At 43.4% G+C, this 14,167-nt stretch overlaps 1 protein-coding gene across 1 annotated transcript; it reads right to left on the reverse strand.

Annotated features, from left to right (window-relative positions):
- Positions 1 to 4: 4 nt before the first annotated feature.
- Positions 5 to 13,627, reverse strand: LOC136941519 (calcium/calmodulin-dependent protein kinase type 1D-like). The gene is made up of 11 exons (XM_067234037.1): positions 13,527 to 13,627; positions 7,204 to 7,335; positions 6,119 to 6,193; positions 5,744 to 5,882; positions 5,469 to 5,595; positions 5,242 to 5,317; positions 4,540 to 4,652; positions 4,175 to 4,253; positions 3,052 to 3,139; positions 2,702 to 2,867; positions 5 to 2,441 (listed from the first exon to the last, which is right to left on the reverse strand). The coding sequence occupies exons 1-11, from the start codon at positions 13,622 to 13,624 to the stop codon at positions 2,299 to 2,301; spliced, it is 1,236 nt and encodes a 411-aa protein (XP_067090138.1). The 5' UTR covers positions 13,625 to 13,627; the 3' UTR covers positions 5 to 2,298.
- Between the last annotated feature and the right edge of the window lie 540 nt (positions 13,628 to 14,167).

Below are 14,167 nucleotides of genomic sequence, written 5' to 3' on the forward strand. Positions count from 1 at the left end.
CTAGAGCACCGCCCTGCTGGAGACTTGGGGTACAACAGAAAGGAAAGAGGGGCAGGAAGAGCAAGTTCTTCTGCAGATAAAACTCTTAGTTTCCAGAGCGATCCTTTTTTGACAAAACGGTATGCCAAAAAAAGACCAAAATAGCTATTTCTGTGTTCATTTTAGAAGCTTGCTGATGTATTGTATTTACGCCAACTGTAAAATACTGTAGATTTGAACATGCCGTTGTAGATATTTTTATACACAGGTGTAAAGTTTGTTTTGATGAGCAATTACTTGTAATCAAACATTATGGCAACCTTCCAGGTTTGTAACTGGATTTCATATAGCAATGCCCAATGTTTACAGTGTGTAAGAAGGTGCTTTTCATTCATGCTTCATTATGCTTCATATTATGCTTTGTGTTATGTTTTTGGTAGGAACACATAAGAAAATACACAAATAAACACTCTGGTCCAAGCAAACACGATGAATGAGATTTGTATTTACAGTACACAGAGGCTACTGATTCATCTGTAATTTCATAAACACAGTCTTTCACAGCGCCTGAGAAGTAGTCAACACAAAACATGCATTGAGTTCTACAATTCAAAGTGGCCTGCTCTCATCGAGCACATTCATATGGAACATTCTTGTTCCACGAGCCGGGGACAGTGACACATTAAGCAGAAACAAGTACAGACAATTTTTTATGCGTCTTAGGCAGTATACTTCTCTCTCTTGTTTGACCACAATCTCAGGGAGAGAGAGGGAGATATAGAGGGAGTGGAAGAGAGGTACCAAACGTCCAGTAACCAATGTGTATAGCATGTGAGCTGAGCTCAGAACAGCCACTGTCTGAATGGAAGCTGAACTATACGATACTGTGTGTAATAGGCTTGACTATATTGGATGATAAAGCAGTAAAGGAACAGTATTGTAAATGTTTCTTTTTTTCTCAGCATGCCATTTTCAGTGTGTTAATGTGAACATATACCACAGTAATCTTTATCATACACCTTATTTATCTTTTCTTGTACTCACATTCATAATGTCCTCTGATTATGATATTTTGTAAATATTTGATGAGAAACATCCCCCTCAATGTAAGGTAACGCATAGCTACCTCATATCAATTTGATGGACTAAAAAACTCACGAGGCAACCTGTCTTAATGGCACATTAGAATATGTGATGTGGTCATTGATTTCAGAAGGTCCATTCCCCAAATACATGGTCATCAGCAGCATCATTTTAAAGGAATTATTTTGTGTATTTTTGTTAAATTATTTCCCTGAGAACCAGTCACAAAGCTAAATCTATAAACTGCCTTCCAGAGGATAAGGAGGGCTTCACAGTAATGTCAAACACTCAAGAAAAAAACCTGTAAAAACAAAGTAACAACTGGATTATTTTTTTTACCTGAACATTAAGTAATCACCATTTTCATCATTTTTTTTTACTGAACACTGTTTGCCAATTAATCAAAGAAAAGGTTTAGTACACCTTTACACATTAAAAGCAACATTCTTCCAAAGAGTCATAATAAGAAAATAAGTAATTTAATACATTTCAATTAGGAAAAGAGTACAATGCACTTACCATCTAACCTGCTCTTGCCAACTCAAATCACAAAACAAAAGCAATTCATTAAAACGTGTGCACATCGTCTTGAATATATAAATATGAAAGTCTGGATTTCTGTTTACCAGACAACAAGAAGCAAAGGAGTAACACTTGTGTCATACTGTGGTGAGTGACCTACCTACTGTATCAACTGCAATTGGAGAGAAAAAAAGAGAACAAAATCTGGAGGATAAAAGGAATCACCATCTAATGCAATTTGAAAGCTCTCCTTGTTTGACTTGCGCGACACGACTTCTCTGCTTCCACTGTTTCAGGTGCCCTGCTTACACAAGGCATTGACAATATAGGGGGCACTGTGTGCCTGACAGTCAAAGTACGACAGCCTTACTTAATAAATAAAATAGGAGTTCCCATAACGAGGTGCACAGGACTAGCCACTCTGAAACACTCTGAGCCCCTTCAGTCTCTAAGCAGAAGGGACACGTGGCTCTTCTCCTTACCGCCAGACATGCAGTGCAGAGTGCAGCACTGGGGTACAGTGATGAGCTGTGGTAAAAGGAGATGAGGTGACGCTCCTCAAGATCTCCCCAGCGCAGCTAGCATGGCCGCTGGAGAATAGGCGGGATGGGCAAAAACCAAGTGGACCGATGGTGGAATACTGAGAGCCGGGAACAGCTGTGTCCCGTCTCAAAGCTCCGTGGTCTCCCAGCTGACCTCCCGTGGAACCTGGCGTCATTTAGTCCCAGTGTGGATGGTGGTGACGGTGGAGGGGCGTGGCCGGGGAGCCTCCACTGCTGCCACCACCTGTGGCTCCTCACCGATGGAAGTGGGGGGGCTAATATTCCGGCTGCAGGATGCAGCGGCAGCAGGTTGACCTGGGGGGGGGACAAAAATCTCGAACTGAACCCAGTGATCAAACATGTCATCCTGTTTATCTGGTACCAATGGTCTGGTCTAATGCAGTACAACAAGGCAACAATATAATTCCAAATAGTTTTATTATATTAAATTCTATTCTCCTACATAACCTGCTTTGTCTAACACTTTAACCTCTTTGGGAAGACTGAATACAAATAAAGAAAAAATTAACTGTCATCCTTCCAGATCCTTAGAAATCATCCCATTCTATCCTTACAGGAGATTGGGGCGCAGTCCACAGACTGGCTCTTGGCAGGGCCTCTGGCCTGACTGCGGGCAGTGGGGATGGTGGTGTCAATACTGCCGCCAAAACTGCTGCCCAGACTGCTGCCCAGCTGCAGGCGCCTCATGTGGCGGATCACAGCCGTGGCATTGAACGCTTGCTGTGACGGTGGGAGAAGGAGATGGAGAGACAGAGAGAGAGAGAGAGAGAGAGAGAGAGAGAGAGAGAGAGAGAGAGAGAGAGAGAGAGAGAGAGAGAGAGAGAGAGAGAGAGAGAAAAGTGCTGTTAATATTTACATACACACAGGAGTACAATGAGCCCTGAGTTAAAGAACATGTACTCACCCTCCATTTGCTTTTGGCAAAGTTTTTACGCATCTGGCGACTGACAGATTCATGGATGTTCTTGCAGAGAGCCGTGTCCCCTGCGATCCTGGAGAAAAATACAATTCCCTTTTGATCGCACCAATAGTGAACAACTCACAACGCAGAACACTAAGAGCCACTCCTCGACAGAATGCACTATGCCAGGGGTGGGCAACCCTGGTCCTTGTGAGCCGCTGTCCTGTATGTTTTAGATGTTTCCCTGCTCCAGCACACCTGTTTCAAATGAATGGGTTGTTATCAAGCTCTGTGGAAGCCGGGTAATGACCATTCATTTGAAACAGGTGTGCTGGAGCATGGAAACATCTAAAACATACAGGACAGCAGCCCTCGAGGACCAGGGTTGCCCACCCCTGCACTATGCTATTGAAGGCCTTCCATTAGAAAATATTGGTGATCACTAAATAACCAATACAGTAACACAGACAGGGGCTCAACAAAAGGTGTTTATACCCATTTGTGAGAATGCACTCATATGCCCCCTTCCATCTCTAAATTCACACCTGCTACCATGGCTGCGACACATCACACAAACGCTGTCAATGTCAGCTGGATCCCACCAGCTGTCAAAGACCCAATGGCACCATTAAAGCCTAACAGAGCTGTTTCATATTCTCAACCAGAGACAACCTCCCACATACGGTCCCTCTCGTTAGCTCTGGCCCAAGCAGAGGGAAGCCACTGTAATTGTTCATTAGTGCCTCAGCATTCTCCAAGCATCCTTCAGGACACCAGCCTCTAATTGGCAGCCATTAATTCAGCAGATTCATCCCTTTCTCTCTCTTTCTTCCTTTGTCTCCCCCCATCTCCCCCCTTCTCGCTCTCTCTCCACCTCTTTGTCCCTCGCTCTCCCCCTATATCCCTCTCTCTATCTCTCTCCCTCAGAGCGGGGTATAGGAGGGGAGCCATGGTGACAGATGACAGTGGGAGGAAATGTTTTCCAAAATACGTGCGTCATCCACGCTGTGTGTCTGCATCATGATCTTGTCAGTTTTCACTAAGTCGTGTGGTTCTCTGTGATTCCCTGTGATTGTGGTGGTCGAGAGGCCTGCGGCAGCAGTGGTTAAGGTGGTTAGTCACTCACCATGGGTGCTCCAGAGCTTGGTCACATGTGAACCTCTTCTCTGGGTCCTTCTCCATCAGGCAGCTGATGAAGTTTTTAGCTGTGAAACATCAGTTTAACCTCAGCGATTTCATTGGTCTCATCCATGCAATATAGCACTGTACAAGAACAGAGGCCCACATACCAGGGGCGTAGCCAGAATAATCTTTTTGGGTAGGCCTAGAAAAATATGGATAGGCATCATTTCAGTTTTTTGCATAATTATGCAGTGCATAATTTCGATATTTTCGTTTTTGGGTAGGCCTTAGAACATATTGGGTAAGTCGGTGCCTACCCAGACCTACCCGTGGCTACGCCCCTGCCACATACACAGACACACAACTCACCAGAGTCTGATATATCATCCCAATATGGAGCATCAAATTCATAGTCTGCCTTGAGAATCTGTTCAAAGAGCTTGGAGTCATTCTCGTCATAGAAGGGAGGATAGCCACATAACCTAGGACATAGAACACAACAACAAAGCAACATGAAGGAAAGGAAACTCTCGAAATGGTTATTTAGTGTTGTGGAATCTCAATCCACTCCAGACATTTTGTTTTGATAACAACATAAAGTAATCACCATTTTCCAAATTAATCCTGGTGTCGAGATATCTCCCTCTGATCAATGTCAAACTCTTCTGCTACTGTAGAGCATTCGCCTGATGGTTCCACCTGACTACCTTAAACGCTCACCACGTCTGACGAACAAGACCGGAAATGATTTCCCTCCAGTGAACACCATCTCCAGTAACACTCCAGGTAATTAGTTTGGCCGGCTCGTTGCAAAGACATTTTGTCAGGTCAGTTTAGACTAAAAGCTTTTGAGGTAATGTAATCAGGCAGAACTTCATGCGGTGCGTACCATATGACTTTTTGTGTTGCCCAGCTACAAAGCTAGCATAACACCTCACCCCACCCACCCCCATCACCAGGATATTCACGCATCTTAACTAATATTGCGAGCTCTTCTATTCCCCCTGTGACCTTAATTTTTTATAATCTATACAAAATGACAGCTTGTTAGTACAAAAATGTAGCACTTACAGTATGTAAGCAATAACACCGATAGACCAGCAGTCCACTGCTTTGCTGTAGGGCTTCTGTGCTAGCACCTCAGGAGCTATGGAAGTAGCAAAGGATTAAGGGTTAGTCAGTTTAAAAAGGTTGAGTTTATGTTACTCAGATTCACGGTCGGAGCAAGTTGGAGTCTTCTGCTTGGCACATGACATAAAGTACGTTTCACATCAACAGACCACAGGGGGAAGGCTCACCCACATATCCTGGAGTTCCACAGGCTGTGGCCATTACATCTCCTGTTCCCTCCATCTTTGAGAGGCCAAAGTCACTGATCATGATCTTGGACTCGTTGTGGGGGTTAAAGTAGAGAAGATTCTCTGGCTAAAAGAAAGAAAAAGAAGACTTCATAAAACATTGTGTGTGTATGGTTCTCCGTATTAAAGATGGACACTGAAACCAGTACACAGAGTCTTGTGAGGGCTCTGTGTACGAACGTGTCTGTATATTTGTGTGTAAGTAGCTTTAGTACCTTGAGGTCTCTATGTACTATACCCATGGCGTGGAGGTAGTTTACTGCATCCAAAACCTGTTTGATGAGCCTGCTTGCATCCATTTCAGTATAGAAGCCCTTCTCCACAATACGGTCAAAAAGCTCCCCTCCAGACACTCTGAGGACAGAAAACAAGGAATCCACACTCCTTACATTTACAGGGAGGGCTTCAAAGGTAAATACCCACTGATGCCAATGTTATAATAATACTGGCATACAGTGAAACATGATGCAACATCACATTGAATTGCATCCATATGGAAGTCAAGGGGGTTGAGACACCATTATATCACAATATGTTCAAGGTTATAGTTATAAATTAACAACATTATCTTCAGGGTTTAAGATACTCACAATTGCATGATAAGGTACAAGTGGTTGGAGCTCTCATAGATGTCCTCCAATGCCACAATGTTTTCATGTTTTATCCTGCAAAAGAAACAGGACAGTTTTATAACTATTAACTTCTGTACATTTCAGTCCTCAACAGAAAATGGCAGCATTATTTTACCACAATGAAGCCATTCAATGTATAAAGTACCCTTTTTACTTTTCAATAGGTAATAAAAAACCACTTGCAGAACTGGAGAAGACGAGAGTTTGCGTGAGTGTTCAGTGAAGGCGTAGTGAAAATGAGCTGGCTGAACCCTCCTCTTTGCAATCATACACCAATCACGCAGGTTGGATAAAAAGCTTTTGTGTAACTTAGGAGAGGGAATTCTCATACCATACTAAGCAGTGACTCATACAACTGCAACCCTGTCATGATTAGCGTAAGCAGCATGAGCACCTGAAGAACTGAATGAATCAAGGCGGCGGGGTCTCGTGTCCAAGCAACAGCGGGGTGGCTGAACACTAAAACTCCTTGGAGACAAGTTGATAACACGGAGAATAACAGGTGGGTGGGGGGAGGTGGAAGGGACAGGAGGGGGGGAGATCGATAACACCAACAACTGCCTCCAACTTAGACTCAGGAAACATGCAGTCATGCTCTGGGGCTGTTAGATCAAAAAAAAGGTTAACATGGGGGGGGGGGGTAAGGGGGTGGGGGAGTGAGGTAAGGGTGGGTGGGTGGGGGTGGCAACTGTAACCAGGCAACTACTTCTTCAACTACGCCAGCGTACCCTTGTCTAGGGAGATTGGAGGATACGGCCCTCACCCCCAGTCCTATTCCATGAGACAGGGGCTGACAGCGTCATAGATGTGACCTGACTCGGTCATAATGAAGTGCGCTGGCGTATATGAGTTCTACAAGGCCTGGGAAGTTTCTTTAGCACTGACAATATAGATTTCAAGCCTCACTCTAAATGGCTTACAGGCCAAAGTTCAAAGGGGAGATGGAGGCAGGAATGTGAGGGGAAGGTGAGGATTTTCAGTCAGGTGTGTAGAACGGGGGAAGGTTACAATAGCGAGGTCTAGTGGTATTCCATGGTACCTACTTCCTAAGCACGGCAATTTCGTTCTCGATGCTGGTCTCCTTCCCTTTCAAAGCCTTTTTCGGAATGCACTTTACTGCAACCATCTTACCCGAGGCTTTCTCCCGAGCCATCACAACTTCAGAGAATGCCCCACTATAAGAGAGGGCAGAGAGGAAGAGACAGGGAGAAAAAGGAGAGGGATATATGGGGGGGGGCAGAAGAGATAGGGTGGAGGCAGACAAAGAGAGAGAGTAAAATGGTCAGCTTTACGTAAGCACAGACAGAGAGTATTGACATAGGAAACCTTCCCTGCGCGAATACATAGACAGTGCTCAAAGAAGGACATCCCAGAGTACACAAACAGCATACTGTGAATATTTGCTGAGAACCTACAAAGCCCACGGATGTGCGCAACATTGTCGTATGTCATTGCATGCTGGTGCATTTGCATGGCTGTGTGTAAGCCCTCGCATTGCAAACACTTTTAACCCCTTTAAAACATCAAAAACTTGAACGCTCGATAGATAGATGCCCTCGATCACGTCACTACACATGAAATCTTTTTTAAGACAAGCAAATGTGAAATTAAGAAAATATATTCCCAAGCAATCTGTATCTGTTGCTATGCTACCATGTTCACCCCACCTTGATGAATCTGTCTGAGCTGGCGTCACGATTAGCTTCGTTTTCTTTCCACCCTCCCCTTTCCCACCCATTTATATTCTTTCACATGCCCTCCACTGCTTTTCTCTCCTCCTATTCCTCCTGCCATGTTATTATCTTCCCATAGAGGAAATTAGTGCTTGTTGGAAACTGTTGGTTTTGCCCCTCACTTAGACCCCCCCCCCCCCCTCTTTATCAGAAACATTGGTCTGTATTGAAGATCCATTATGGTCTATTCTATGCCCATCCCAGGCAGCTAAAGTGAGCCACGATCTGTCATCTAAGTCCCCTGTGGTCATCAAATCCATGCAAATCCTTCTCTCGACACTCCACAAGGTTAGCCCAGGCAGGGGTACAGGTGGCTAACTTTCCCACGAACACGCTGTGGGAGATACACAGACAGGAACTGGTCTAGAGGGGTGAGGACCACACACTAACCCCGAAGGAGAGTTGGTTTTATATGGCATAGATAAGAACACCTTCTTTAGAAATTGGCCATGAGATGCATGTGCATGCATGTAAAGGAAAAACAAGGGTCTCCCTTTGTGAATATTGAATAAGTTCAAGGAGAAAGACATCTAGACTGTAACCTACTATTTTGTCTGAGTACCACTGAGAGACCAATTATGTGCTGCATTTATGTGTTCAGTCCCTAACATCAATTTACACAGTATGGTATGTAAATAGAAAGAAGGGTGGTTCCTGTTTCCTCACACTGTGCATGTGAAACGTCTCTGGCTCACTTCTTTACCAAGCAGCGTTTGCTCTCTGCAGCTTACAAGAAACACAATGATTATAACCACAGGAAGCCTTAAACATGTCGTAAGGAGATGTCACATCAAACTGTAGCAACGTTCCTACCGCAGTCTCGTTTAAGTATAGATATCGTTTCCTGACAAAGCAGAGTATACATCCACAGTTCATGGAACATTTGGGTGAGGGTGTGTAACAAGAGGTAAAATACACACAAACTCAAACAGAGCCTGATAGTCTGTGTGACTCCACAGTAACTACACAATTTGATCCCAAAATAATCCTGAGTGTGACACGGCACAGAAGCCCAGCATTAAAAGATGAGAGAGGCTCTTTAAATTTGCCTCTTGATTAAAACTCATTTCAATCCATTACCACAGCCCAATTTGCAGCATGGCCCCAAAAAATGTGCTTGACCCAGTGTCACCCTGTATTCTCTGCCTTTCAGACCTCAGAGGAATGAACACACTATCGCTCTCATGCAAGTTGTTGCTTAGCGTGAGGTTGACCTTAAAGGCTCTTGGGGTAAAGAGACCCGAATTTCTCCAGTGCCCTCATTTTAGCTTTGGCTGTGAGACATTCGGCACACACCACTCCATCCAGTTAGACAAACACTGGAGAGCTGGTGGGACTGTTTTACACAGCGTCTCACAATAAGACACCATGCTGTCCAGAACTACTGTGCTCTACATCAAGCTTTGTCAACAACGACAGTGCAGGGTGTCCTAATGTAAAATAGCATATCTTGTTTTGCAGGTCTGCTTCGTGGGGGCTGATGCTGTCGTTTTTACAGTACCTCCGTCCTGCTACCACTGCTGAGTAATCACATCGAATCATCTTGTGTAAGACGCATAAGTACTCCTGTTATGTCATCTATTGGATAGAGAGTCGAGGCTTGATAATCCAGGTGAATCCCTGCTTGTGGATCTCGCTTCACCGCCCCCAGTTACTGTTTTGCCGGCCATTCTAATGTCTCAGTACCTATAATCTACAAATTGTTGTGATGAGCAGTACACCCATAATCTGACAAGGACATTATAGAGTAAGATTTGTAGAAAATACTAACACTACCTTTCCATAAAATATGTACTATGGATAACGTGTATAGTTACATCTTTGTGTTGTAGAGGGTCCTAGTGTCTCTTGTAGATCATTTCTGATTCACCTCTACCATTATGTTATCCTGTATACATCAACAACAGAAAAGGATGTTCCCCGTTTGTAGTATTAACAGTTCATGGACATCTGCCAGTGTTCTTGGAATATAAGCTTTAAGCTCACTGCATGGTTGATGAAAGGGGGGAAACAAGCATTCGTACTTTCCTGGAGGTTAGCCTCACTGCATGATAAGAGCTTGTCAGTCATAAAGAAAGAAATAAACACATGCGTAAATACACCAGAGGCTTGGCCAAAATCTATCTAAAGATGCCACTAAGCCAGAGATCTCATGGGAGCCAGATTGTTTAGATAAGGGTGATTACTGCCTGCTCTCCACAGATAGATGTCCTCCACACTGGCGCACTTCAGCAGCCTGTTACTAAGCCTAAAGGGCTGAGGCCAATGCCACTCAGTGGCAAATTAGACATGAACAGATATAGCTTTATAAAATTCCCACACTCAAATGAATATCTGCCGACAATTAAAATATAAAATCAGTTGACATTATATAGTAGTAGATATTTGTGAAATGACCACAATCCAACATTATGAATAAACCAGATTAGCCTCTAGTGAATGGTTACATAAAGTGTCATATTTGCAGAGTGCTGTGTTTTAGGAATCATCTTGATGAGAGGATAAGGTGTGGATGGTTTGAGGAGTGGAGGCGTGGGTGGAGTACCAGTCAGCGGGTCACTGCACCCACAGAACAGCTCTGGGTTGCCATCATTCCAGTTGCCTAGCTGCAGTTCAGGTCACACTCTAACTGTGAGGAACTCATCTACAGAAACACAAAGATCCACTTTACTTCCATGTCCCTGGGAGAAAAACCAGGAACAGCACTTTCCTTAAAAGTAGAATTTCAAATAAAAACATTTAACAAAGCACGATGGTACAGAGACGGCAATTTTGCCCTTCTGTTCCACCTTGATATGACTAGACAATGAAACTGTTGGTGGTATTCAAAGTCATTTTGTGCTTACAGTTGTTGTTAAAAGTATCTTTGACTTATGCCTCATTACACCTACTGCGGGCCAACTCTTCCACTAATGCTGACCACTTTGGTGGCTTCGCCACAGGGATCTGCTAGGGCGTCCACCTATGTAGTCACTTACCTGCTCCCTCAGAATATCAGCAGCTTAAAACTGAAATTAGCCCTGCAGAGGACAGAAGGAGGAAAAAGTCTGGCAGAGATGGAGCCAGTGTGGCTTCAGTAGCGCAGATTTCATTAGCTACAACCGTAACAGTATGAAACAGAGGGCAAACCAAAGCACAATAACCATTTAGAGACACAGCCCCAGTGTTTCCATCCAAGACTCCTATTGATCAGAAATACATCAATGTTATTGCCTGCAAGACACCTAAACTGCTACAGTGTGTGTTTTTATGTCTAAGGATTAAGAAAGCAGCTAAGTATGGTTGGCGGGAAAATCTGGGAAGTCAACATCAAGGGCCGAATCAACGTGACAGATAAATTATATTATCAGCAGTGACAGCATATTCTTGTATGGAATCTAATTTTCTGTAGTGGGAAGACAGTTGGATATTGGGTTATAACTTATACTAATAACATAATATACTAAATGGAAAACTAAACTGAATGACTGAGGATTGTGGACGCACAGAGGCGGACACTAAAGGGGATGATAGTTGGGCTTCAGATGTGGGGAAGCCTGTAGAAAAAGGGGGGAGGAGGATAATCTGTGAACGTTCCTGTCCTCCACTCCTTCCTAGGTCAGTCTATTCTTAATCTCCAGTTAAAGCCATGGGGTTGAGCAGGAGAACCCAGCCCTATGGCTGGCTTGCCCTAGGTGACCTGCTGTGAGACTGGCTTAGCGGCACTGCATACACAACAAGGCACTCCCTGATTCAGACTGCAGGAGCCTCAGCTTGAGTCTGTGATGTTGATACAGGACTCTGGGGAGAGGGAATGTGCTTTCTTGATGACAATATGACAGCATGTCCTTGTAAAGTCAAGTGAGTCAGGTGGCTGAGCGGTTAAAGAATCGGGCTAGTAATCAGAAGGTTGCTGGTTTGATTCCCGGCTGTGCAAAAATGATGTTGTGTCCCTGGGCAAGGCACTACACCCTACTTGCCTCGGGGGAATGTCCCTGTACTTACTGTAAGTCGCTCTGGATAAGAGCGTCTGCTAAATGACTAAATGTAAATGTAAAGCAGGTAATACAAAAGTGTATAGATGCGTTGGATTGTGAGGTAATTAGTTGTCTTTAACGTATGAACACATGACTCTGATTATATGTAGAACAAAGCCTATTCATTCATAGCATTTTGTAAAGGTTCTGTTCACTCAGCACAAGAACTAAGGATGCTGGAGAGCCCAAGTTGTGCCTCTGCAACAAAACAAGAATAATGCAGATCTGGGTATGTGTATGTGTGTGCACCCACGCGTGTAGGTCTGTGCACGTTTGAAAAAATTAAAGGAGTCGCACCCCACAATCAATACCTGGAGATATAACATTGTTGTGTCATGCTAAGGAAATATTTAGCAACAGCTACCAACATCCTCTGTTATTATCTGTGTTTACAGTTGTAAATGGGGATGGGAATGCTTGTTTATTTGAAGATCTTGGTGAATTTTCAGGTTGACACCGATCTCCTGAGTCAAAAACATATTTCCCTGGGGAGATTCAATTTTTGACTCCTCCAACAAAAAAAATATCAAATCACATTCTGCTCATTCAGAGGGGGGAGGTGCTGTTGTAGGCTAGGCTATGTGAGCTGCATATGTGAGGAGAACTGAAATGAAAACCTGCTTCATTACAGAGAAAAATACACACATCAATCCATTGACTTGAGATGTGTTTTTATGGTTTCACTGAACAGAAGGCCCAATTATTGCATAACTTTTTTTTTGTGCAGGAATAGACCTGGACAGATATTGGCAAGCATGTAAAGGCTTCCATTTTGGGGAATGTGCCCTCCCAAGTGAGTGCTTACATGCTCCTACTGCATCATAATTCACCTTGTGAGAACAGACAAGCGGTAATAACTGTGGACAGAAATAACCTCTGGAATTTGTCTATACTGTAGTCCAAGCATGAAAATAACAAGGCTGTCTCTCAGTGTACAACAAACGGGGCTACTGAAACCAATCCACAAACTATGTGCGAGTGTGCAGTATTTTAACAGCATCTAAAGTGACATCAATGAGTTATTTACAGAAGTCAAGTAAGTCATATCAAATGATCTATTGGGAGACTTCCTCTGCTGCAAACCATACGACCATTTATAAGATGTTTACAATTCGATGTAAAAGTAGACCTAATAAACAACATGCTCATCTTAGAACTAGCTATGTTATTTGAGTGTGAGGACATCAGAAATGTAATTAGAAAGATAAATTGAGTCTCTTGTTAACTCTTGCTTCCAAATGTCTATATTTAATGTAGCCTAACGGATATGAAAAACAGTGATGGCCAATGTTGACTCGAGATGATTTTTACAGAAAAGTAACTTCACATTTATTTTGATATTCTATGTAAGCTATCATTTACTCTTTATATTGCACTATTTCCCGTGAAGGCCTACCCCCCAAAACAAATATAAACAATATTTATTTACACGTCTTTCATGGACTAGCCTATTCGATATTCAACAGCTGTCTGTAGTGACAAAATTGCGTTTCCGTTAACGTAGGCTACAATGTCTTTTGTCTGTAGTCGGAGGTTTAACTGGTTAACTGGTGATAAAGTTCCATTCAGTGTTTCCAATCATGGGCCTGAAAGTCGATAGCATACAGTATTACTTACGTTCCAAGGACTTCTTTGAAGTCAAATATTTTCTTGATATCATCAACATGTTTTTTCCACGATGGTCCATCCCCGAACTCTCCATTCTCCCTTGCCATGTCGCACCAGGGGAGACAACTCGAGCTGTCTGTATATGTCTAAATGTGCTAAATCTGCTGACAAAATATTAGCAAGATGTTCTTGATAGTATACAAATTACACCTTGTCTCAGCCCATCCATGTACTGCAGCGCAAAAGCAGAGGTGTCCTACCACGACACGTACAGGTTATCTGACTAATCTGTTTGACGTAACCAGACCGTGAGCTTCATTATTTTGTGTCCTTAGAATTGCCAACAATGTTCCCTTCAGAATTATGGGAAGTAACATCTACTATGTGAAGGATGACTCCTGAGTCGTTGTGCATCTGCACCGCTGTTCGTAATACCGACCGCCCTTTTGGTTGTTATAGCAATAAGGAGTGGGAGTCTGCTCTCGCCTATGTATCTGACAGCGTGAGTATGTATGAGTGAACGTTTAGAGTGTTCGCATTGCACCAAACCCACGACCCAGACAGTGGTCGGATTTACAATGGCATTCCTTGTCCATAGTGAATAAAAACTTAGCCCTACTTAGAAAAACTTACAATAACGATGTCGCACA

Source organism: Osmerus mordax, chromosome 4 (genome assembly GCF_038355195.1).
Source record: "Osmerus mordax isolate fOsmMor3 chromosome 4, fOsmMor3.pri, whole genome shotgun sequence".
Taxonomy (NCBI): Eukaryota; Metazoa; Chordata; class Actinopteri; order Osmeriformes; family Osmeridae; genus Osmerus; species Osmerus mordax.

Bases quoted from the DNA above. Each gene is read 5' to 3' on its own strand.
- LOC136941519 (XM_067234037.1), bottom strand. From the start codon at position 13,624: ATGGCAAGGGAGAATGGAGAGTTCGGGGATGGACCATCGTGGAAAAAA. The intron at 5,318-5,468 runs GTGAGCCTTCCC...CTACTTCCATAG, and splicing joins TGGAACTCCAGGATATGTGG to CTCCTGAGGTGCTAGCACAG. The intron at 3,140-4,174 runs GTGAGTGACTAA...ATTTTTCTCCAG, and splicing joins CAAGCTCTGGAGCACCCATG to GATCGCAGGGGACACGGCTC.